The sequence below is a fragment of the Lotus japonicus genome, chromosome 2 (assembly GCF_012489685.1).
Source record: "Lotus japonicus ecotype B-129 chromosome 2, LjGifu_v1.2".
Lineage (NCBI taxonomy): Eukaryota > Viridiplantae > Streptophyta > Magnoliopsida > Fabales > Fabaceae > Lotus > Lotus japonicus.
The window spans coordinates 39,905,074-39,931,994 of NC_080042.1; the positions used below are offsets into that span (position 1 = coordinate 39,905,074).

The following is a 26,921-nucleotide window of genomic DNA, read 5'->3' on the forward strand; positions in this document are numbered from 1 at the left end:
GGGAAGAAGTATAACCGAGGAACACACACTCTCTAGACCTGAGCTCTAACTTGGAAGAATTATAGGGCCTCAAGTGAGGATAGCATACACTTCCAAACACTCTCAAGATAGAGTAATCTGCTGGAACTTTAAACAGTTTATGATAAGGGCTGAGATTACTCAAAACAGGTGTTGGAAGTCTATTGATGAGAAAAACAGCTGTAAGGAAAGCATGATCCCAATATTGGGAAGGCATGTTAGCACAAGCTAGTAATGACAAACCAGTTTCCACTATGTGGCGATGTTTTCTTTCCACACTTCCATTTTGATGGTGTGTGTGAGGACATGTAATTCTATGATCTATACCTAATTTTACAAAGTGAGGAATGAGAGGCTTAAACTCTGTACCTCCATCAGTTTGTACTGATTTCAGTTTTGTACTAAATTTTAACTCTGTCATTGCTTGGAATTGAAGGAAAACTGAGCTTGTATCTGACTTTTTCTTATTGGGATATATCCAAGTAAACCTAGAGTAGGCATCTACACAAGTTAAAAAATAAAGACAACCAAAATTGGTTTCAAATGATGCAGGACCCCAAAGATCAGTAAAAATTAATTCCAAGGGTGTAGAATAACTAGTAGTAGAAGATGAAGATGGTAAACGATGAGACTTAGCAACACAACAAGAATGACAAACATGAAATTTTGGTTTATTAGGAATTGGAATCTTACAAGTGGACAAAGCATTTAGCAGCTTGTGGTAGAACACCACTTTGTGAAGAAGGCGCACAGGTTATTTCATATTTTATTCCACAAACTCCACCAACTGTCCTGTTTATCCTGTTTCACCTCCTCAGGTTTCTTCTTCCAACAACACACAGCAGTCCCATGTTTCTCCAGAGTCCTCTTCTGCAGGGCCCAGTTCTTCACCTCCTCCTGAACCACCTGAAGTTGCTACTGAACCAGTTCCTGCTGTAATAGGCAACATTCACCCCATGTAGACCAGGGCTAAGTCTGGCATAGTTATGCCAAGACTGTTTCCTACCTTGTTGCTCAGCCAAGCTGAACCAACCACTACTAGACAAGCTCAACAGGACCCTAAATGGCATGCTTCTATGCAAGCTGAGTATGATGCTTTGCTTGCAAACAATACCTGGACCTTGGTCCCTCTTCCTAGTCATAGACAACCGATTGGATGCAAGTTCGAGTTCAGAATTAAAGAGAACGCTGATGGTTCAATTAACAAATATAATGCTAGGCTGATTGCTAAAGGATATCATCAAGTACAAGGCTTTGACTATTCAGAGACTTTCTCACCAGTGTTAAAGCCTATCACTATCAGGTTGCTCCTTTCTTTGGCAGTTACTAAAAAGTGGCACATTCTCAATAGAGCACTTGAGGAAGAAGTGTATATGGTACGAGCTCTAGGCTTCCAAAATTCTGACAAGTCTTTAGTGTGCAAGTTGAATAAGGCACTCTATGGTCTCAAACAGGCCCCTAAGGCCTGGTTAGAGAGGTTAAGGAAAGCTCTTATGAAGTTTGGGTTCAAGCCTAGTTGTTGTGACCCTTCATTGTTCACCTTTCACTCAAACACTTGCTGCATTTATGTTCTGGTTTATGCCGACGATATAATCATCACTGGGAATTCTTTACCACTGGTTCAGCAGATTGTACAAAATCTAAACTCTGAGTTCTCTTTGAAGCTGTTGGGACAGCTTGATTACTTTCTTGGGGTCCAGGTTCATCACTTGCAGAATGGACCCTTGTTTTTTAACTAAACCAAGTATATTGGTGATCTGCTTGAAAGGGCAGATATGACTAATGCAAAGGGAATCTCAACACCAATGGTTGGTGGAGCCAAACTGACTAGATATGGTGCTAATTACTTTGACAATCCTACATTATATAGGTCTATTGTGGGAGCATTGCAATATGCAACTTTGACCAGACCTGAGATCAGTTTTGCTGTGAACAAAGTCTGCCAGTTCCTTAGTCAACCAGTGGAGGAACACTGGAAGGCGGTTAAAAGGATTCTTAGGTATCTCAAAGCAACCATTCATCATGGATTGCTAATTAAGCCTTGCTCCCTGACTTCACCAGTGCCTCTTGTTGCTTTCTGTGATGCTGACTGGGGTTCAGACCAAGATGATAGAAGGTCAACATCTTGCTCTTGTGTGTTCTCTGGTCCTAACCTAGTATCCTGGTGCTCTAAGAAACAGACTTAGGTGGCCACATCAAGTACTGAGGCAGAGTACAGAAGTCTGGCCAACACTTCTGCAGAACTTCTTAGGGTTCAATCTCTTCTACAAGAGCTAAAGATTCCTTTCCAAGCACCAAAAATTTATTGTGATAATAGGGGAGCAGTAGCCTTAACACATAATCCAGTTCTTTATACTCGAACGAAGCACATGAAGCTATATTTTCTTTGTCAGAGAGAAGGTCATCATTCATCAATAAGTCACTGTTTGTGAGTTATATTACATCTCTTGATCAACTAGCTGACATCTTCACCAAACCTCTCTCACCAACACGGTTTGAAGCTCTTCGTGACAAACTCAATGTGTTTGAGAAATTTCTTTCTCAACCACCTTGAGTTTGAGGGGGTCTTTTAGAGAATAAGCACATCTGCTTCTATTAGCAGTTATAAGCTTGCCTTCAGCAAGTTAGTTAGTTGTTGTAAACTGAATCAGATGATCTGTTATTCTGTTACGATTAGCTTGTGTAACAAGCTTCTTCTTACACTTTGTAAACTCTATAAATACTGAGACCTACTCTTGTAATCTTTACCTTTGAATGAATAACATTTTTATTCAGTTTTTTATTAGATTTTCAACACTCTGCCATATGCCGCCGCCCGCAACTAACAACACTGAATTGCAAAAGAAGATGCTCAAATATGCATCTCCAATGGAAAGATACACAAAAAATAATGTACCTTGAAAACCAAGTGTCAAGAACATCAGGATCCTGATATATTTCTACATCCTTTCCATATTTCTTGCGAGCTTTCTCAAGTGCTTCATCAGCATTCCTAGCAACTATATAGTCTTCTTCATTACGTTTTCCGACAATGTACCAAACAGGTATCCGGTGTCCCCACCATAGTTGTCTGCTTATACACCAATCCTTAATGTTGGAAAGCCAATGGTTGTAAATCTGCCATGAACATAAAGTACACAAGGGTGAGGATGAGGTATCCTCTTAGACATAATAACTAAAACAAAAACGTATCATAAAAAACAAGAAAAACGGAGTTCAGGAATTGCACATTGAAAACCGAAACTCCCTTGAAGCACCCATAATCAGGTTTTTTACCTGTGTTTTTACTAAACCATTAACAAGTTAAAATGGTTCGGGGTAGAGTGACAAGCCCAGTAATCTTCTAAAATCTAGAAAAAACTGTTGCGAAGAAAATTAGAATGCAAAATTTACCCCCAGATTTAAACATTAGGTCAAACTTTTTAAGGGCATTTTGGGGTTTTCTTACCACTTTGTGAAACGCTGCGTTTCATCCTTCTTCAACCTGGAGCTTCTACCCTTTACTCAAAAAAAACAAAAACCTGGAGCCTCTACGATCTCCTTTTTCTTCTCAATGAAACACTGTGTTTCCTCCTTTTTCTTCCTCCTTCCAGCGTCCTTCTAATCCTCCTTCTTCGGCGTAGCGACCATAGCGCTACACACTATAGCTTTTTTTGGGCTTGCCGCTACGCAACGCTCTCCGCCATTAACAACACTGATTTAAATCAATTTTGGTCCCTGCTCTTCCACCTTCATCATCTTCCTCTTCCACCTTCTTCCGCTTCCTCAATAACTCGAAACCTTAAACCCAGAAATTCAGAACCCTAAAAAACCCAAAAATTCCTAGAAAGTTCAAAATACCACTCTAACCAATCTCTGCTTCAGCAACAAAATTAGGATAACAGTAACAATAACTAAGACTCTGTGTTCCAAGTTCACAGGCCACATCACAACAATTTCAAAGAAAAGGATTTCATCATTGATTGAGGTAATATTTGACTCAAGAAATTTAAGACCTGCAGGAATATCAGGAAATGTCCATTCCTGTAACAGTAGAGAGAGAAATATATTGCATCTACTTTCTCCAAGCCATATAATGCAACTACATTGATGAATTTAAAAATGAGAAAATGCAAAAACAAAAAATAAAAAAAATAAAAAAATTGTTGAATGAAACTCTGACCCATCTCTGGATTTCTATACAGGGGGGAAACGGTGGAGAAGGAAAGCGGTGGTGGGTGGCGCTAGTTAAGAGTTTCCGTTCAAGTGTGGAATTGTTGTTGGAAGAATGCAGAAAAGGTAAGAAAGGATCAAAGAAGAAGAAGAAGAAGATGCAAGCGTATATCCCTTTCCCCAGATCTGAAAACTCAAAATCTAATTTCCCTCAAATCCTCTCCAATTTATGAATTTAGGAACTCATCGAACCCTAATGCTAAAATTGAAGCTAATTTCGACTCAAATCTTCTCCTATCTTTCTCGCCATCAATCTCTTTCACTGAATCGTCGTCTTCCTCTTTTCTATGCGACGTGCCACGCCGTCATCACCCAAAGCTCAGCATCGTCGCACCAAGAAATCCGTCACTAGTCTTCTCCGCGACAGCCAGCGTCGTCATTGCACCGTTCTGCCACTGCTGCACCAAGAAGCTCGGCTTCTTCCCTCGATCTCACTCTCCCCACCATCTCTCTCTCTCTTTCTCACTCAAGTGCGGCTAGGGTTTTACGTCAAGGGAGAAAAAAGAAGAGATAGGAGGTGGCAGCTGGTTGACGGGGAAGAGGAATATGAAGGTCGGCAGCTAGGGTTTTGCAGGAATAAGATGGTGAAGAGAGGAAGGAGGAGAGTGTTGAATCTGGGAGGACGACGATTTATTTAATTTCTGGATTTTAATTTTTGAGTTTTTTATTTTTAGGTTTTTAATATGATGTGGAATTTAAAAAAATGACAACGATATGTAAAAGCCACGTGGACCATTTGACTGGGTAAAATGTGACATATAGGCAGAAAACACACTTTGTCCTTAATTTTATTAAAAAAAATTGTTCAAGACATTTCAAAGAAATTTTTTTCAGAGACATTGATTCCTCTTACAATTTTAGAGACCTCAAACATACTTAAGCCCATTAAATTCAACTAATTTTTTAGTTACTGTTATCGACCAATTCTATCAAACCCAAGGGGCTCACGCGTAAAAATTATATAAAAATGAATCATGAGTACATGAGTCATTGCATAATAGCTTAAACTCTTTAAATAGTTGGGCTAATGTCAAAAGCTATATGCATGTAAAGCTAGTCCGCGAAGTTCTCTTTGTCAGCAAGAGACTATATGATGCTAATGATAGCACTGGTACTGGAAATGGAAGATAGAAGAAACCAGAAAGGGAGTTGGAATTGGTACCCCCTCTTAGAATTGGTACCCCATGTATTTTCTAAAAAACCAAAAATTCCCCCCTGTTTTAACACCCCCCATTTCCCGAGCCTTAGATCTCGGAATTGCAACTTGTTGTTCCCGAGCTTTAGGTCTCGGAATTGCAACTTGTTGTTCCCGAGCCTTAGATCTCAGAATTGCAACTTGTTCCCGAGCTTTAGGTCTCGGAATTGCAATTTGTTCCCGAGCTTTAGGTCTCGGAATTGCAAGTTGTTCCTGAGCCCTCGGAGTTTTCTGGGTTTCCCTAACAATGGAAGTGGGGAAAATGCAGGAGGGAGAGTTGATTGGAGTTTGGTGGGGTGTTAAATTGGGAAGTTATGAGGAAGTTAAGGTAGTTATGAGGGAGTTATAAGGTTGTTAGCATGGTAGTTATGGGGGGTCTGGGCGAGATTAAAATACCGAGCGATAGGCACCGGAAACATCCCAAGACCTAGGTCCCGGGAAATACTATTTTGAGTCAGGTATAATTTCCCGAGGTTTTGTAACCTCATAATCAATTTTTGAACATTCCAAGCTTTGTGAAGCTCAAAAAATTTACGTTATTCTTACCAAGGTATAAGGCTCGGGAATTGATCCAATTTCTTCCAGGATGGTTTCCAAGGTTTGACAACCTCGAGAACACATTTTTCTCCACATTTATAAATTACCGAGGCATAGCCCTCAGAAGAATTCCGGGAATTAGACCTCGGGATGTTTCCGAGCCACCAAATCTCGGGATAGGCATCAAGAGACGTTATAAAATATCTCGAGATTTAAAGCTCGGGGTGTTCCTGAGGTACCAAAGCTCGGGAAAATCATCAGGAAAATTATAATATATCCCGAGACTTAAGAGCTTGGGGTGTTCTCGAGATACCTGTCAAGTAACCACTTATCCCAAAAGCTTAAGCTATTGGGTAAGGGCCACTTTAATGGTTTTATATTATATTCTAACACGCCATCTCACGCAAGAGCCCTTTGGGCTTGAAGTGTGGATAAATGCACAGGCCCACCTACCATGTGTTTAATTAAATTCCACTTTTTTAATTAGAAAGTGAGGGGAGCAAGGATCGAATTCTAGACCTCTCGGCCATAGAGGCTGTGATACCATGTTGAATCTGATTAAAATATTTCTTGTGTATATTTCATTAATAATACTTGATTATAGACTACAATATATATAGACTAACAAAGAGATAGAAAGAAACTAAATCTATCTAAATCTATCTCTATTTAAATAAATATCATCTCTATTTAAATAGATACTAATCTAAAATAGATAAACAAATCTTAACTATATCTCTATGAGATAAGACTAATATCAAACTCAATTTTAACATATATTCAACAGTACCAAAGCTAGGTAATTATTTAAACACGGATATTTTGGACATTTCCCACTTTAAAGAGGGGTACCAATTCCAACTCCCAACCAGAAAATGGAACCAACACTCAAGAACAGAGAGAAAACAAGAGAATTTTATTAAGCTTGTAGAAGAAGCAACAAGAACTGAGAATTACAATTGAGAACTCAACTGAATCCCTATTCAGTTGAGAACCAGAACCAACCCAGTTATTCTAACTCCCAAAATGACTAAAATTTACTAACTATGAGCTCAAGCTCTTATTTATAGCCATTTCCAACTAACTTCTCATAACAGATCAATTCTGTTGGCGACTAGTGTAAACATTTGTAATAGGAGGCTTTGGGATCCTCTTAACCCTATCAGCTAATCCATTATTTGCATCTAAGATTGAATGTGAATGTCTAATTAGGAATATGACAAACCTTCTCAAATCTTTCCGGAATTATAGTCAGCTCTCCTTTTTCAACTGCTTGAAGAGCTTTCTCGGCAAGAGGCTCCATACTTACAAACCATTGCTTACTTACAAGTGGCTCTATCACCTGATTGAAAAAAGAGGAAATCATCCCAGTGGGAGAATCAATAGCAGAACAAATCAGTGAAAGGATACCAATTTATTTATAATTTTCAAGATGAACAAAGAAACTACTATCTCACTTCTCCACCACGCTGAGATCTGGGAACGCGTAAAGTGTGTGGTTCCTTTTTCACAGCTAACCCTGTCTCCTCAAGTTCCGCCCACAGTTTCTTTCGAGCCTCAAATCGATCAAGGCCACTAGTAACAAAGATTAACTTCCATTTATTAGTCTAAACATGCTAAATCTTCAACAGCTGAATAAGATATTCACACCAGTACCTGTATAAGCCAGCAACATCATTTAATGTACCATCCTTGTTCATCACATTGAGTATAGGAAGACCAAGCTTGCGAGCAAGTAGATAGTCATTATGATCATGTCCTGGACTAATTTTCAATACTCCCGTTCCAAACTCTTTATCAACATGCTGTGACACCCATTAATTTCAACAGATAACATGGAAATTAAATTAGAATTGTCACTCAAATAGTGGTCGAAAGATCATTTGAGGCAAAAAAGCAACACTTCAAAACATAATAAAAGAGGCAACAGAAATATTAGTGCCACAAGCAGAATTGTTCAACAGTAGTGACGTTAGAACAGACCAGTTATTAGCCTAGGATTCAGCAGGTCATACTACACATGACTTAACTATTAGTCCAGAAATGCTGGGGGAAAAGGAGTGTTTCTCTATGCACCTTTTTATTGATATTTATACATTTTTAAAATTTAATAAAAAAAAGAATTAATCACAGGAGACAGGACTAATTACATTCCAATAATCAGCTAATCAGAAATGAACATGTAATTGTTAGGACCCAATTGTAAGGTATGGGACGAGTCCTACATTGGAAGTATGGGATTCTAATGTGGGGTCTACAAGGCCCTGAGCTCTCCAAGTACAACGGCTAGGTTTTGTGGTATTGGTTCCCCCAAGATTCTTATCAATTGGTATTAGAGCCTTCCACCATGTCTCTCAACTGCAAACGAGCGCGCGGGTGATGCCGCCAGCATTGCAGTGTTCGCCCGGGATTAGTCAAAGGGGCTAGTGCACAGCCAGCCTGCTTGGGCGCCAGGGCTGCGGAGCTTGGTGGGATGTTAGGACCAATTGAGGTATGGGACTTGAGTCCCGCATTGGAAGTATTGGATTCTAATGGGGGGTTTATATGGCCTTGGGCTCTCCAACTATAACAGCTAGCTTTTGTGGTATGGTTCTCCCAAGGGTCTTATCATTAATATATATTTTTTATATGCCTAAATCTAACAATAAGTCTAACAAAAACTTGTTATAAAATCACAGAATTGTGCCTCATCTTTTAATACAAAGAAAAACTAATGGATAATAAGGCCAACGAAAACTTGACTGCTAGTAATAGTAGAGATGCAGATCGGTAAAATTAATTAAAGAAAAGAGTAAAAGATCTTCAACAATTGTAATCAGCAGTCGTTCCACCAAGGAAAAAAAACATAGCATGAAAAAGGTGTTCACAAGACATTATGCATTGATTTAGTTATTTTATTGAACTGGGAAAGTTGTAGAAGATTGCTTACTTCTCAATCAACTTTTGTATTGATATGTCTATAATCAAGCCTACTATGCATAGATTGAGGAGCAACATGTATTGCACTTTCCTACCTTGTGGATTACACTAGAAGGATACCTGAATTTTAGTTTTTCTGCCTCTACAGTCTACCCTTCTTCACAAACACTGTACATAAAAATATTATAAATAAAACAGCACCTAAGATAATAAGGGATATCTGCTCTCTAAAACTATTCAAACAGACGTTTCACAGTATACTGTTAGGACCCCATTGCAAGGTATGGGACTTGAGTCCCACATTGGAAGTATGGGATTCTAATGTGGGGTTTATAAGGCCTTGGGCTCTCCAACTACAACAGCTAGCTTTTGTGGTGTGGTTCTCCCAAGGTTCTTATCAATGGTATCAGAGCCTTCCACCATGTCTCTGAGCTGCAAACGAGCGGCGCGGGTGGTGACGCCGGCATTGCAGTGTTCGCCCGGGACTAGTCAAGGGGCTAGTGCACAGCCAGCCCGCGTGGGCGCCGGGGCTGCGGAGCGTGGTGGGATGTTAGGACCCCATTGCAAGGTATGGGACTTGAGTCCCACATTGGAAGTATGGGATTCTAATGTGGGGTTTATAAGGCCTTGGGCTCTCCAACTACAACAGCTAGCTTTTGTGGTGTGGTTCTCCCAAGGTTCTTATCATATACCAACAAGAAAATAGTGAAAAATGAGTCGAGTATATGGAGACTGTAATGTTAGAGTGTACAGATTACGAAGGATAAATTTATCATTAATGTTTTTCAATTTACTACATTTTCATTCATTCTGAGATTTCAACTAACTGCAAATTCTTAAATATTCCTCTTTTCTATCTCTCGCTCTTTAAGATGCCTGTAGGGAATGAAAGGTTCTGCAAAGGAATCATCAGAAACTTCCTATGGGGAGGTCTCGATGGTTATAAGAAACTGGCATGGATCAGGTGGAAAACTCTCTGTAAGCCGAAGGAATATGGAGGCCTGGGACTAAATGATTGGAATGCGTTTAACAGGGCCCTCCTAGGCAAATGGTGGTGGAAACTTATGCATGATAGGCAAAGTCTATGGAGCAAAGTAATCAGAGCAAGGTATGAAATCCCTTGGGAACGCCATCCTGTGACCAGATCTCGTAGCCCCTCTGCTTGGTGGAGCGACATGCTGAATGCTTCCAGTCTGAATCTGATGGTATTTGCTGGTTTGAGGCTGCACTGACCCGCAAGCTTGGGGAAGGTAATGAAGTTAAATTCTGGGAAGACCAATGGCTTGAAGGAGAAGCTCTAGCGACAAGGTTTGAGAGGCTCTGCAGATTATCTAGTCAGAAATTCTGCTCCAGACTATCTAAGAAAGAGAGGAATTCCTCTAAACAGCGGTGATGTAAGCTGTCCTCTATGTGGTCAGGTAGAAGAGTCTTCTGACCACCTCCTTTTTAACTGCTCCTTCTCCCTCATTGTGTGGCAGCACTGCTATGGCTGCTCAGGAACTCGGTTGTCTTCTGGGAAGGAGTTTTAAATGCAGGGAAGGTTCTTGATATTGCACAAATGAGGGATGGGAAATGGCTTTCAGCCAATCAAAAGGAGTTTCGCTCTTCACACTTCGAATGGATCTTAAATCCACTCCAATGCTTAGCTCAAATATAATTTCTTGTGAGGAAATCTGTTGTGCAATTCACTCCTCGGTAGCTGGTATTGTTCGTGGTGCCTGATGGGATTTCTCATTGCAGGATTGGTCTCGCCCCCTTTAAATGGGGTCTTACTGGTTTTTTCATTTTTCCCTACTATTTGAATGTATTGCTCGCTCTATGATGGCACTTGATTGCCTCACTTCTTACCTTTTTCTCTTTGTACTTGGGTTCTAGCACCCCTTGTGCTAAAAAATACAGCACGCAGATCCAGTTGATTGAAAATGATATTTCCATAGAAGAATTCATATTAATAAAAAAATAAAATACTAATTGAATTTACTACTAAACCAAGAAAGATACAGTACAAGGAGAGAGATAAAAATATATTCCTTTTAAAATATTAAGAGAATACAGAAGAATCAGAAAAAATACATCAATAAAATGAAGACTTTAAACATCCAAGATTCCCTGAAAATAATCATTGGATAAACAGCAAAGCGAGACAGAAAACAATCCAAACAAGTGAGTTTATGATTGTCTTCTAATTTTTCAAGTAAACAATACTATTAAGAAACTAAGAGTAAGATATGATATCGAAGTACAGTGGCACATTACATACTCTTTATACAACTGAATTTTAACAGTAAATAAGAAGTAAACATAATCTGTATTCAAGCACTACAATAATAATTAAAAAGGTGCACCAGTTGCACAAATTGGATTATTTTACCTTGTCATAAATAATAGGAACATGACGGCCAAATGTCTGAGGCACAATTGCCATCTGACCAATATACTTGGAATAGCGATCATCCTGCAACTCAGTGAACAATTTAATATATTAGGCATCTTTTACCTAATATTTGGGAGCTATCTTGTAACTCAATAACATAATCTCAGCCACATTGAACTAGTTTGCATGTATATTTTCATATATATGCATTTATATCCATGTTTTCTGTTTAAACTTTTGATCATAAGACCCTCACCATGTTGCAGCAAATTATCTTCTCAGACCAAACAGGCCCTAATATTGTAAAAACACACATGCAAATATTTTTTCAAAAGCTCATAAATACACATGCAAATACTTTTTCAAAAGCTTCTATTAAAAATGTAAAAACACACATGCAAATATTTTTTCAAAAGCTCATATATACATATCACGTAATTTCTAATGCTTAAAAATTAGTATTTGAGATTTGTGATTGTCGTTCTAGCTACATAAAAATATAAATAAAATCATAAGAGAAATATACTGAGTAAATATGCAAAAAATAAAAATAGAAGGATATATTATGTTAGACATTAAACTTTAAGTTGACTAGTCAAAAACAAGGTTGAAAATTATTCCTTTTTCTTGAAACTGGAGTTATACTGAATAATTGATTGATATTAACGTGGCTAAGATGTATGATAACAAACTATACTGTACACAAAGAAATGCTTGTGCAAAGTTACACAAACCTATATTGACCTGTTATCACAAGTTTAGTAGCAGGTCACCTTTTTTAATTTAAAATGGGGTTAAAATAAAAAATTAAAGAAAAAGACTAAATCTGCCATCACCATCCTTAATCTTCTTCCTTCATCTTAACCCCAGAAATTCATTTCACTCTTCATCTTCATCATTATGCACGAAAACCCAGATTGGAACCCCAATAACCCATACCACACCAACACCGCACGACCACCACCAACCCCAGCCCACACCGCACCAGCACCAAGTTTCTGTATTTTCTTTCGGATCTGACGCTTGTTCAACATTGAAGCTCAAATATGAGAAAGAAAATGTGAAAGCTTCAAGCTTTTCAACCCAGATCGGAAGAGAAAGCTTCAGATCTGGCCTCAGCATCTGAGCACGTGGCACGCCATCGTTCCTCCTTGCTCCGTCGTCGTTTCTCCTTGCTCAAGCCCAACCGCAGCTCCAGGTCCTCTTCCATGAGGGAATCGGTGAATCGAAGCTCCTTCCCTTTCCTTCGCTGCTGCTATTTTGGTTGGGAGCCATGAACTTGACCCAAAATCCAGAAATAAGAGATAATAAAAATTGAACCTTTATAAGTTGCAAATGGAGGGGATAGTGGGGCTGTTGTTGGCAACGGCGGGGAGATGATAGACCTCAGCGGCGCGGTGGCGGTAGCCGCCGTTCTGGCTCATGGTGGTTCAGGGACTGTTGGTTCGATTCTCTTCTAAGAGGTTTTCTTGCTCCATTTTTCTGTGCCTCTCGCTAACAGCAAACTCCCTATATCTAATTATCTATGTGTGTTAATGTGTTTCACGGATGGAAAAGCTAAACTATTCCAAATTTCCATTGGAGATGAGTTTCATTGTCATGCTGTTTCTTTTTCTAGACTTGGGAGTAGAAATTGAATAAGCTCTGAGTCACCTCCTTGTTGGTACCGTTCGTTCAATCTCATCCTATTAATCATCAATCTCATCCTATTAATCATCAATTTCTATTTCAAATAAAAAAAAAGAGGGTTGATGATGAATAATTGAATACATTTTCTTTTCTGAATTTTATTGTTAAAGTAAGTAGGTGATAATATTAAAGATTAGAGATTAAGGAGATGTGATTTTCTTACAATAATTTATTTATTCTTAAAAAAAATGATTTAACTTGTTGTAACCTGATATAACAGGTCAACCTAGGTTTGTGTAACTTTGCACAAGTATTTCTTTGTGTACAATAAATGAACCCTAAGATAACAAGGAATAATCATAAAATAAAATCTTATCCTTACAAAATAACCTCTAACAGAACTATCACAACCGACTGTATCCTAAAAGAATTATCTCAACAAACTGTCCTAATGGATATCTCCACACTTTTGGATCCACTCATTATAGTGGGTATGGCTATGTGAATGTTCAATTATGCTACAGTTACACAACTGTGCGAGTAGGTCAAGTGATTTCGGCTTTCAATTAATATGGAACAGAAAATAGAATAGCTTGTGTTGGGCCCAACCGTACAAAGACAAGAAGTCAAAAAATTCATCTTACGTGTGGATTAACTGCTAGTGCTACATCACCAAATAAAGTTTCTGGGCGCGTTGTAGCCACAGTCAAGTAGTCACTCCTAAAAAATGAGTAATCATCAGAATAACAATGCTTACAAGGTGTAACCATAAGCAAAATAAGAAAATAAGGCAAACACACAAATAATCCAATTCAAATGAAAAGATAATACAAGCTTCTAGACATCACTTGAAAAGATGTCCAATTCGTATATTCTGGTGAGATGATAGACAAACACCTCAGCCACATAAGCAGAAAATAAAGACAGCAAGAAACAAATTTGTGAGGTGAGAAATCTGAACTTTTCAAGCAAACTTACAGTGACTTACAAGCACTCTTGAAAGATCATTTTTGTAAGGGTTACAGGGGTGCCCCCACAAATTCATTGGAGAGAAGAACTTGGTCACAAGAAACATAAAAATAGTACAAACCCCAAGTGATAGAACTCATGAGATGTGGTTTGTGTGAGTCAAAACAAGGGCGAATTGATTAGGCATGTAGTCACTAAATTTATCATTAAAAGCACTACATCAAGAGAAAGCAAATCTTAGAAATATGTTTGCTTCTTATGGGTGGAGCAAAAACAAATAAAGAATCTAAGAGGAAGCTGATAAGAACCTTGGGAGAACCATACCACAAAAGCTAGCTGTTGTAGTTGGAGAGCCCAAGGCCTTATAATCCCCACATTGGAATCCCATACCTCCAATGTGGGACTCAAGTCCCATACCTAGCAATTGGGTCCCTATATGCATGTGTTTCATATATATATATATATATATATATATATATATATATATATATATATATATATATATATATATCTCCCTCCCTATATATATATATATATGAACATGAATTACTAAAAAAGGCATACACCATGTACCTTGAACCTCCGGCAATGCGATACCTAATATAATAAAGATATCCAGACTCTTCTGAATATTCAACTTCCTAAGCATAAAAAATAGGTTTAATCCATAGTCAAAGAAAAACCAAATAAATAGTAAGACAAGTACACTAAGCTACTTACCAGGTCAGAAACAGCAGTCTGGAGAGTAGGTGACCAGTTTACCATATATGAACCTGTAGCGAGTTGAACCTAGAGATTAAGAATTGGTTTAAACCAGTTTTTCTTTTTATTATTTAGTAAAAAAAAAAAATTGAGTTAAATATCGTTTTCAGTCCAGTAAAGGCTCAATGCAAGGTTAAATGATCTTTATATGAGGTTCGAGGGTGAACTATATTAATATTTACCATTTAGCATATTATTATTGTTATCTCCATGATATATAAATGTAAAAAGGGTATTGTAGTGTGTAATTATGGTAATATTATATTATGTAGTCATGTTCTCCGTGTAATTCAAACACACGGATTTATTCTATGTCGCTTGTTTCTCTCTCTATCAATAAATTACAAGCGTGTAGAACACTCAGTATCTCATACTCTTTCATATAGCACCACCGCAACTGAGCATAGCCATCAAACGCCTTCCAAGATTTAACAAGTTTCAAGCAATCAGTAAGTCTAACAAAGTGTGATATAAACGAAATATATAGCATTATGTAACCTTCCCTGATACCTTGATAAATTAAGCCTTTCTCATGAAGCCTAACAAATGCCTCAACTACAGCATCTGCCGAAATTATAAGGAAAGGTATCAGTATGTATTACAGCCCCAGTATATAAATGCTAATAACCATTGACCAAAATGCTAGATTTAAATTGATGAGAGAAATTTTGATTCACATATCACCATAAATTTTCCATTATATGCTCATAATTTCTAGGTTAGCCAGTTCCAATTAGTAGAAAACTGTCTTACGACTTAGCTGTTCATCAAGGGTGAAGTGCTCTCTTGACCAGTCACAAGAAGCACCAAGTCTCTTGATCTGATTTGTGATAGTTCCGCCATACCTGAAAAAAGTAAAAATATATCGGAAGGGGAGGACAGAATTTAAAAATATGCCAATGAAGAACGTAAATGAATTTGTAACTGAACTTGGACCTCTATAGATGATAATAAAATAGAAGGCGATGTTTATTTCAGCAAAATGCAGTACCATCATGACTCTTCCAAACTAAACAAGAATGCAAACCTATCTACAGCATGTTCTATAAAATTTCAAATATTCCTTGTAGGAATTGAAATAAGAATAAATGGAGTAAGAATACCAGAAAAAGCAGGCCTGGTTACAGCTTGTTAGAATATAATATAAAACCATTGATGTGGTCCTTACCCAATAGCTTAAGCTTTTGGGATAAGTGGTTATTTGACACAGCTAATTTGCAAAAGCATAAATATTGAAAATGAAGAAAAGTGTATATCAGACAAGAGTGATTTCTCTTCCCAGAGGCAACAGCCACTCCTAAATAACTGGAAAGATAGCATTTTCTCCAAAAATGTATATCAGTAGCTTTTAGAGTTTGTTATAACAGCTCTTACAACAAACTCTACCAGTAACTGCGACTATAGGTCAGTTACTTCTATACATGTGAGATGTAACAGTTGAATCATTATCAATTCAATCATTCTCTCATTTCGGAGATTCAGGATTCTCTCTCTGTCTCTTGATAATATCTCATTATAAAAAACCCAGACGGGTTCATTTTATGTTCATGTTCATTTGCATGATCCCCAGCATCTTCATCACCTACCCCTTGATGACAGTTATCCATTCAATTAGATCCCTTCAATTGCTCTCTAACAGAATTCTCTTTCCCATTTATGTCCCTTCACCCTTCCTTACTTTTGCAGTATACTTTGATTGGAAGCCCAAGCATCATGGGCCCATCAATTCCTTTGGAAGATAAATAGTTATGGTACATTCAATAAGACAGTATTATTATGGAAGTAGTCTGTTTGGACTTAGAAAGTATTGTTTATATTTAGACCAAATGGGCAACCCAAATATCACATTGTAAAAGGCCTTTCTTAACCTCTACCAATTCCTTTTGTTTACAATCCATATAACTTAAGTAATTACTCTACTTCAGATTGTAGTGGGGTGGGGTGGGTAGCTCACGCCTCACATGGTTGAGCTAAGGGTGATTGCATGTGAAGGGTCAGGGTTCAAACCCTAAGGAGGGATAATTTGTACTAATTACTAACAACTAACATTTGCCTATCAAAAAAAAAACTTCAGATTCTAATTAATTGGAAAAGAAATAACTTCAACAAAAACATAAATAATAGGAAATAAAAGGGCATTCAACTGGTTGTGCAGAAACAAAAAATGTGTCCAGCAAGAAGGTAAACAAGGATGTAAAGACATACTTCTCTTTCCACTGCCATACTCGTGTTGTGAATTCATCTCTAGTCATTTCAACCCTTTTTATTCCTTCAGAAGCTAGCATTCTTTCAACAACCAACTGGAACAAGGAGAATAAAATTCAGAGTGGAAAACCAATAGCTTTAAACAGAAAGAAGTAAGGAGAAAAGAATAGAATTCTCTTTGACAATAAAACTCCATAGAAATTGACCACAAAGCAAATGTCATGACCAAATTTTCCTAAAACCTTAAGTTATTTGGTAAAGACAAATTGATGATTTTTATATTATATGTCTAAATACCACCTCATGCACAAGCTCACTTACTTCTGTGTTTTCATATTTTTATCAGAAGAATTTGGAGAGGGGGGGGGGGGCAATAGTTGAATTCAAGACCATTTTGCAGGAGAGGCTCAAGAGACAGGCCACAAACCAACACTATCAAAAGCTTAAAATGTTAGGTGGAAACATACGAGTGGTTTTTATATTATATTTTTAATACAACTCAACTTTTTTAGCTTAAAGAATGAACAATACTCAAGTCCAGATACGTTCACTGAAAACCAACATTTTAAAAACAAAAATTGGCACATCGTCATAGAAGCTCGGATACTGATACAATGTCATGAACCAACTGCCCCCAAAAACTGAAGTTATTAGGTGGAAGATGCATGAACTAATTTTTATCTTATAACTCTAACAAAAGCAATACTGAATGACTTAACCAAATGGGGGAGAAAAAAGTACAAAAATAGCAAGGCAACTAAAAATATTAAAAGTACACTTGTTGAGGAAAGTCATAACTTAAAGACAATAATATATCATACATTAAATCTTTAGCATAAAATTATCCTCAATAGTGTTATCAAATAGTAACATGGTGGAAATTATGCAAGCCGCCATACAAGAGCTGTTGCATGGCGGGTAATGGCGTAAAAAGCTTAGTGTTAGCAGAATTGGATCTGACTAGAATTGGATCTGGTAACATGAGTTTAAGTGACGTGATTTATGTTTGGATATATTTACCCAGAATTGATTTTCGTTGCTGAATTATAGTACAAATACACAAAATCAGATCAGCCAGATGAAGAAGCTAACCCAAGACAATTCTACCAGATCCGGATCAAACTCGTAGAATCGATTCTCAAAATTGGTTCCCAAACATCTTCAAAACGATGGAGATCCACGTTTGGAGCTCAGATCCACATTTGAGAATTGGAACCATATACACCCTTAAGTATTTTGAAAGATAAAAAAAACTCAGATAAACTCTTGGGCTGATGGCCTCTGCTGGCCCAATTTCTGGGTTCCGGTACCAGAAAACCCTAATCCCCCCTCACAAACCCTAATCTCTTCTCACTTTCACCTAAGTTCAACCTCCAACCTGCTCTCCTATTCAGCCTCCAACATGGTGTGCTCCACTTCTGCTTCCAACCTCTTGTGCGTCCAAGCACCGGTGGCTGCTCCGATCTACAGCAACACACGTCCATTCACCAGCGTCTGAGCTCCATCCAGCTTCGAAGGTGCTTTTCTGTGATTTTTCCCCCTACCCTCTTATTCCCTATCAAATACTCAAATGTAGCTTGAAACTTGAAATTGTCATGGTGTTTTACTATCGATTGATTGTATGTGTTAGAAATATAATATTAAATCATTCAGAGTCATTCGATCCCTACCGACTCCAATTCTTCTAATAAAATGTTGAATTTCAGCACATGAAAGGTGGGTGGGCTTGTGCTTTTACCACATCCACGATTCAAACCCAAGTAGGCTCTTGAGTGAGGGCGTGTGTTAGAAGTATAACATAAAATCATTTAGGGTCATTTACCCAACAGCTTAAGCTTTTGCGAAAATTGGATCATGACAGTATGTGTATGAGACTCATGGTGTTAAATTTAAGATTTTGTGGTATGTTTGAGAGTTTTCTATCAATTTAAATTATTGTTCTTGACATAAATTGTAAGTTCTCTTTTATTGTAGTGTACTTTACAGGTTTTTCAATGCATTTAAATAAATAATATGTTTTTATAATGGCCGCCATGGCTTCCGCCATAACCCACAACGCAAATATGGTGGACTTTTGGCTTGCCACCAAAATCTTCCATCCACCATTAGCAAGAGTGATCCCCAATGACTCTTCTAGCCTTTGAATTCAACCATAGCACCAATAAATCAGTGCTAACATCATTCTCTTCTACAATTAATTTATAAGAGCATGAGAAAAGAAAAACGGATACAACGCAAAAGTGAACCCAGGAAAAGATATTAGAAAACTTAATAAACTAGCATAAGTCATGTACATCCATTAGGAAAAATATATCTTGTGATTATGGTATTAGTATAACTCTGCCTATGTTGCGTCATCATCGGTCCTAAGCTTGGATAAAGGAGGAAGGTTGTGTTAAGCCTGCGACAGCCACCGTAAAAGTGGTTGTATCTTTAATATGGATCATGTGATCCATATAGCCGACCTCACTTAGTGGGATAAGGCTTTTGTTTATGTTTATGTATTATGGTTATTAGTATTTTTTCAATTCTTCTAAATATTACATAATTTTATATAACAAAGCATTTGTAGTGTGAGTCAGACACATCAATTTCATTAAAATTACATAATGCAGTAGTAGTTCGTGTTCTTCAGATCTATTAGATGACATTAGAGTAATAACCTATGGAGTACCATTATATATAAATAAAATCCTTGCAAAGTACAATACCAAATATCAAAAGAAAAGTGATAAGCGTAATGAATGAGTAACAAAAATAGATTCAGTTTGGGGTCGTGAAAGTGAAAAACCTGAGTCGCAATACCAGCATGATCTGTCCCAGGAAGCCAAAGGGTTGGCCTTCCCTTCATGCGATTGTACCTAACCATTATATCCTGCATGGATAAGCATGATAAGAAATAAAAGTACATATTTTATTGTAGAAGGTAAACAAAAAAACTAACACATGGTCCATTTGGTTTAAAGTTGAGTGGTCCGTAGAATTAATTTAGAAAGAATTCACTTTGGTACAATTTTGTATTTGAAAATGATATAGTAAAAGTAAGTTTAAGGGGATTGTTTTTGTTTGAAAGGAAAGATAGAGTTAATTTTGAAGTTTAAATACAACTTTTATGCGTCCCACACATGTCTACTCATAATAGCAACATATATCACTATGTGGTCAAACAAGCAGAGAGAAATTGAGAGTAGAGTACAGAGAGAGAATTGAAAGGTTTCTGATTACAATTGTATGAATCTGAATGAGTACAATCACTAATATATAGAGCTACGTAACTCTAAGAGAATAACTAACTTGACAGCTAATCCATAACTTTATATAAAAAACTATGGATTGTAAATAATCCTGTACAAAAAGTCTAAGTTTCGAGACTACACTATCTGAGAGTATAGTATACTAACACTATACTCAAATATTAACAATCATGTGCGCATAAAACAAGCAGCTAGCTGAAGTTGAATGAATTGCACCAGAAATCCATTGTTATAATGACGTTGGGAAACCATGTGACGGGTAAAAACAAGACGGAAACTTAGCACAACGTAAATACAGAAAGTATTAGTATTACAAATTTAAACATGCAGGGGCATCAAATGATACTCTCTTCATAACAGAACCATATAATATATCTTGCCTTTTTCCATCCAAAAACATTTATGCACAAGAAGGTACATCTAGATACATAAATACTCAGGTAACAACAAAATAGTAATAAATACGTGACGGACAATAACAGACTGAAAATTTGTAACACCTCAAGTGTCACAAACATCGCATGCCCCATGTGCAGAGAACCAGTAACATTAGGAGGCGGCATTGATATCACAAAAGGATCACTTCCCCGGTCAAAAGTCGGCTTAAAATACCCTTGAGACTCCCACCTAGCATTCAATAATTGTAATTAAAACAAAATATATATATACACATAAAGAAATGCCACCCATGTTCCAAATAGCTTTAGAACATCAAGGTATTAAATAATTTGGGTGCACACAGTTATATACATGTCCTAACATTTTGTTCTCTATTGCCAACAACACCAATAAAAAGCCTTTTTTCTACTAGGTTACTACACGAAGGTCATTGTGTTCAGACAAAATACAAGTTTTCTAAAAGGCCATTGTTTCTTAATAGCATTGCCGCAATTTACAAACAGCAGGCTCCAGCATTTTTATTTGACATATTGGAAAGCACCATGTACAATAACTGTGCAATACTTTGGTTCCCTTTAAAAACCAAGAAAAGAAGCAACTTTGCACAGAGCACATATCACAGATATGAGGACTAGTTTTAAGAACCTACCAATTATATATGCGTTCTTCGGCGGAAAAGTCGAATGATTTGGCTATCTCAGGAGAGGTAAAGACACCATTCTCTGAAGCAGCAACTGAAATATCAAAAAAGAATAAAAAAAAAGAACTAGTCACTAGAAAACCAGCAAATAATATTTTTTCATCTTTATCCTAGCAAAATTTCTAAAAAGAAAAGGAAAACAACGTTTCACTCTTCTAATTATTTCAGAAAAGGAGTGTGCAAACAGTCCCTAAATTCTCGAAAAAATTCTAAAATGGTGACATTGTTATATTGCTGTTTTCATCAACAAAAAATACAATTCTAACTGAAAATTTGTTCAAAGAGAAAATAAACCATATCATAGTTGGAAATGTGAAGAGAAAAAGGGGAACCTGCGAGAAGGCGAGTTGTGGTGAAGCGGCGGCAACAGGGAATGGCGCGACGGCGCGTGTAGAAGAGAAGAGGGTTGAGTCTGTAGCAATTGGAGAAAGGAGAGAAGAGAGAGCAAGAGGAGTAACACGAAGTAGAAAGAGAGACTATCGTGGTCATAGTTGTATGCTTTGAGTTCAGTTGGGTTATCAGAATTCACGGCGTAAGGGGAAACCCAGCAGCGGCACTGGGTTGGGAAATGGGATTACGAGGATGTTGCTCCATATCTTGTAGAAAAATCTATTTGTAGAGACAGAAGACAAATTAAAACAAAATTATTTTGGCTTAAAGGGTCCAAAGGCCCCTGAGATTACAAAGGGAATCAAATCCAGGACCTAGAAAATTATTTCATCAAATTGGGTCCCTAAGAAATTTTTTTTAATTCAATTAAGGACAAATGTTGCCAGACTTCAATTTTATCCTAGTCAGCAATTCCACGTGGCTTTTTTTATTTATTTTTTAATTAAAAAATTATAAAACTTTATTTTTTAATTCCAACTCATTTATTTAAGCAGAAAAAAAATAAAAAAACTTAATAAAATTCCTAAACAATAGAAACTAATCAATAAAAACACAAAATGCTGCACCTAAAACAGAGCTTAGCCTAATCAACGAAAACTCCCCAAAAGAAATCATAGATAAAATCAATTCACTATACAATGATGAAAATTTGATGAAGATGAATGTTAAATAATGAATGATTGTAACGATAATTAGAGGGGAAAGGGAAAGGGAAGGAACTGGAGCGAGAAGGGTCGTTGAAGAACTTGTCGGCGTAAGAATCGACGCCGACGATGCAGAGGGAGTTGCGGCAGTTCTGACAGACCCATCGGGGCATATTCAGATCCACTGGTAGGGTCTGACTTCGACCCTTCTTCATCTCTGAAAATCCAAACACGATTCTCACCCATCTCTCTCGTCCCCTCACTTTGAACCCAGATCCAAAGCCATTTGGGTAAGCAACAAATTTTATTAGGATGCAGAGCCAATACATAAAATTGGTTGCGAGACCCACTCGAATTGGATAAGAGGCTCTCCCTTGTCCTTCAAAGCAGAGAATCATCCACTTGAAGGTTGAAGATGAGCAAGGAACATGACGTGGAATCGGACAAGCAGAAGAGGCCACCGTAGGAGACGACGTTGGCGCAGGAGGAGGGTGAAGAGTCAGAGAGGGAGAGGGAGAGGGAGATGTTGCGCCAGGTGCCGCGGGTGCAGTCGTAGAGAGGGTAGTGGCGGTGGAATTGAGGGTGGGAGAGTAAGAGAAAGGAAGAGATTAGGTTTTCAGGTGGCAATTTGCTCCAAATTTTGGGATCCATTGGTTCTTGTTCAACATCATTCTAGGTTTTGAGGTTTCTTTTCCAGATTGGATTAGGGATTTGTTATTATATAGATTAGTTTAGGTTATGTTTGGATTAGAGATTTATGTTTAGATTAGAATTTTATTAAGTTTTTTTTTTTTCTGCTGACATAACTGACTTGGAATTAAAATTTTATTTTTAATTAATTTTTCTAATTAAAAAAAATTAAAAAAGCCACGTGGAAAAGCTGACTAGGACAAAATTGTGCTCTGGCACACTTTGGCCTTAATTGAATTAAAAAAAAATTTCTAGGGACCTAATTTGATGAAATAATTTTCTAGGTCCTGGATTTAATTCCCTTTGTAATTTCAGGGGCCTTTAGACCCTTTAAGCCAATTATTTTTTATCTTTTTGTTTTTATTTACTTAATTCAAATATTTTACTATATTCAAGAATTATCATATAATAAATAATTAAATATGCATAAAAAATTCAGATAAATATGAGTTTAATTAAAATTAAAAAATCTTATCTTAATCTATGTATTATTTCATCATAAGCTTTTACTCTCATATTATAATTAGTACGTAGATAATGTCATATTTATATTTTTCTGATTTTTGTGGTAATTTAGATATTAAATAATTTCATATATTTAATGTATTAATATAGCATTTAATAATATTGATGACATTAGAATAATTAACAAAAGTCAATTATCACTTTTTTCGAAAATAACTGCTATATTCATTTGACATTTAATAGTTTTTAATAACATTGGAATAATTAATAAAAGATAATTGTGTTTTTTTTTTACCATTAAGATGTATGCTGACAAAGTTTTTTTAAATGATTATGATTATATTTTATATAAAAAAATAAAATAAAAAATTTTAATGAAATGTCTTGTCTTCAAATTAATATCAAATATGTTACAAAAAAAAATTATATCAAATAGTCCTAAAGGATTAATTTGGAAATTAACTCAAAATTTTTGTATTTTATTTTTTCGTATATGCATGATTAAAATGGTTTTGTTATATTTATTCTAAGCATAAAAAATTAAAAAGAAAAAAAAGGAATTAGAATGTAACTAGAATAAGAAAAAAAACTTAAATAGATGATAAACATATTTAAAAAAAAAAAACGAGAGAGGAAATATGAAAATGTGTGATGTATGCTGACAAAGTACTCTTATTTAATTCGTGCACAACACATGATCAATACTAGTAATAACTAATATTATATAAATTTAAAACATCATCATTTAAAAAAACATGAGCCCATTAGACTCACTTAGTGTAATTGGTTAATTAATATCTTAGGAAAAATTTATGGTGCCACCCACACCCATGGTGATGAACTAATGGTTATCTCCCCACAGAAGAACAACCAACGTATATAGTTATCTCCACAGACCGCGTCCAATGTTTGTCCTAGATTATGGATTCCTTCTCTTATTGTGCTTAGTGACTTAGCCTAAAAATGTGGTCGTGTTAGCCTCAAGAGTAGAGGGTAAACATGCAAAATGTAACATCATATTCTTCTCCTACTAAAATTTATGGAATTTATATTACGAGTGATAAACAAGAGCTAGGTGGCATTTAGTGAAGGCTCTTAAAGCCACTCATCATTCTCAGAATCTTCTACAAATAAGGGGCTCCCTTCACGTTTTGGAGCATCGCTCCATTGCAGTATTGAACCTCTAAAGCACTGAAGCCCCACGAATAGAGAGACAAGCTCCAACCACTCACTACAAACCCAAAGAATGCTCTTCAAACCTTCTTTTTGTTCTTTGAAGAAGACTTGTTCAAATCCCTCTAAAACCACCACGAACACGTTATTGATGTTGGGGCTGTTGAATTGTTGAATAAGTGAATAGGAAAACCTAGCCCACCAAGTGTTTGAAAAAATGCTCCAATTAAAAAAGCTTCGAGTTTGTTGTGTAGTCTTTGAAAAATCTTTATTGTTTAGGACTCAAAAGCTTATCTTTGATGAAAAAACTTGGTGTGGCTTGGTTTTTGCAATTTTTGGAGAAGTGAAGGAGTGAGTGTGAGCTAGTGTGAGTGTTTTGTTCTCCCTTGTTTACTAACAATTTGAGCTTGTGGATGTATTATTGTTGCTTTAATTTCAAATGCCACCAAACGGAGAAGGGTGCAGCACCCAACCAAAGGCCAATCTTCAAGAATCCTTCCTCTCAACTTATTGAAGAGGAGGAGCTGCCAATTCCCGAAGAGTTCAATGAAGAAGAGTTTCTCTTCGCAACCAATGAGAAGTATTATAGGCAAATGCTTAGATGATCCTGGAGAGGCCAAATTCCATCAAAGCTGGTAAATACCCTTAGGGAATTGGTACTGCTCTAGCAAAGAGAAAGTGGGATGACGTCTTGTGCAAACCCAGAGGGCTTAGGAGTGCAAACTTAGTCACTAGGTTTTACTCTAATGCTCAACTTGACTTTTCTGGACCTCTCCCACTGGAGCCGACTTACAAGTCCTACTGTAGAGGGCATGTGATCGACTATAGTGCTGATACAATAAGGAGGTTCTTGAGATTTCCTTCTCTAGATGCTGAGGCCAGAATTTTCGTAGAGACAAGCCTACTTTCCATGGGCTTCTCAACCACCTTCCAAGGGAGGAAATCCTTGAGACCCTTGTTGTTCCAGGAGCCATTTGGAAGGTCAGGAAGGGAGATGAAGAAGTTGAGGGGAGCATCTCCAAGGTGACTTCCCGTTCTAGGCAGGTCCAAGAAGAAGAAGAAGATGATGAAGATCAAGCTGCACCGGCCATGGAGATTCCACCCTACAAGCTGGAAGTTATGAGAGCCAATGATGAGGCTCATGGGAGGAATTTTCCAGGATGTATGACCTCCTCCATGATGTCCAGATGTTGTGGCAAGAGGGTGCATACACTAGGCCAGGTTTCAAAGGGCCTATGGAGTTGAATGACTTAAGAAGGAGGATGATTGGTCTCTCCATTGATGACTATGGAGCTGGGAGTAGCGGACCAGCTCGAGGAGGTGATGACAATGGGGATGATAGCTTCTATGACCCCATGCACAAATTCTAGACCGGGTTCTTTTATTTTTGTTTTTCATTTTTAGGTAGTTTTGCATATAGTCTTTTGCATGACTTTTCTTTTTAGGATTGAGTCAGTTTTTAGATTCCTATTACCATGTCTTTATGCTCAACTTGCTCAAGTGGTTTCACTTTTATTTGGCTGCTCATGAATCTTTATTGATGATACTTTCACATGTTCTTATGTTGTGGTCTTGTGCATGCCAATGTGATTAAGAGGAAGAGTGAGAGAATGATCTTGCATGATGTAAGACCCAGGATTTTAGAATTAAATAAATAAATAATTTCCAACTCACACATAGGATTATGTGTAAGCGTGAGAGGAATGTGACTTGTGTTTGATGTTGGATTAGTATTATGAAGGAGAAAGTTCGGGAAAAGGACTAAGAATAGTTATATAGTCGCTATAGGTTATAGCACGAGTCTTATTTACTTCCGCCTTGGGGCGAAAAACATTAGTAAAGGGCTAATCTGCTCTTAAAGCACTGTAGAAGCATAATTCAAAAATATTCAGAGGAATATAATAATTTCTCTTATTCCTTTCCATGACAAGTGTTTCGATACGAAACCCTGAACTGTACGAACGATCGATTTCAATTATCGGAAGTTTGCCGAAACCGAGTTTTTGATAACTCAAGAACCTTAAAACGAACTACAGATGAAGAATTTTTCTATGCAGAGCTTCAAACGAAGATTCCACGCGTGAAGACCCATTTCTTTCGATGTTTTCGACCTTTTTTCATAAGGAAGTTTTCTCATCCGACATCAACTGTAAAAAGTAACTTTTCGGGTTAAATCGATTAACACTGTTAGTGAATCATTTGCTTAAATTCCAAGAAACCTGTTTCAAGTTCTGGGATTCTATTGTCGGATTCTCTCTTATTATTCACAAAGGAATGTGCAGGAAAAGTCGGAATAGCGAAATTTTCATTTTCCCGCGTTTTCCATCTCCTATAAATAGGAGAAAAACTCAAAAATCCTCACCATTCACCCATGGTGGCCCGATTT

At 37.0% G+C, this 26,921-nt stretch overlaps 1 protein-coding gene across 4 annotated transcripts in view; it reads right to left on the reverse strand.

The window, feature by feature from the left end:
- The window catches only part of LOC130737995 (valine--tRNA ligase, chloroplastic/mitochondrial 2), a 50,016-nt gene extending 28,238 nt beyond the window's left edge, over positions 1-21,778 (reverse strand). For 2 of the 4 annotated variants that reach the window (XR_009019079.1, XR_009019078.1), the window contains exons 1-15: positions 21,506-21,778; positions 21,123-21,207; positions 20,575-20,701; positions 19,612-19,695; positions 16,821-16,915; positions 15,369-15,460; positions 15,126-15,179; positions 14,574-14,626; positions 14,427-14,494; positions 13,529-13,604; positions 11,253-11,336; positions 7,619-7,767; positions 7,420-7,537; positions 7,188-7,304; positions 2,915-3,135 (exon numbers count right to left, since the gene is read on the reverse strand). Coding sequence is in view for 2 of the 4 variants with exons in the window: in XM_057589870.1 (XP_057445853.1) it covers positions 2,915-3,135; positions 7,188-7,304; positions 7,420-7,537; positions 7,619-7,767; positions 11,253-11,336; positions 13,529-13,604; positions 14,427-14,494; positions 14,574-14,626; positions 15,126-15,179; positions 15,369-15,460; positions 16,821-16,915; positions 19,612-19,695; positions 20,575-20,701; positions 21,123-21,207; positions 21,506-21,662 (1,580 nt within the window). In the remaining 2 variants the exon portion in view is untranslated. The remainder of the gene's footprint in view (positions 1-2,914; positions 3,136-7,187; positions 7,305-7,419; positions 7,538-7,618; positions 7,768-11,252; positions 11,337-13,528; positions 13,605-14,426; positions 14,495-14,573; positions 14,627-15,125; positions 15,180-15,368; positions 15,461-16,820; positions 16,916-19,611; positions 19,696-20,574; positions 20,702-21,122; positions 21,208-21,505) is intronic. The other 2 variants (XM_057589870.1, XM_057589869.1) reach the window with 1 other exon arrangement.
- Between the last annotated feature and the right edge of the window lie 5,143 nt (positions 21,779-26,921).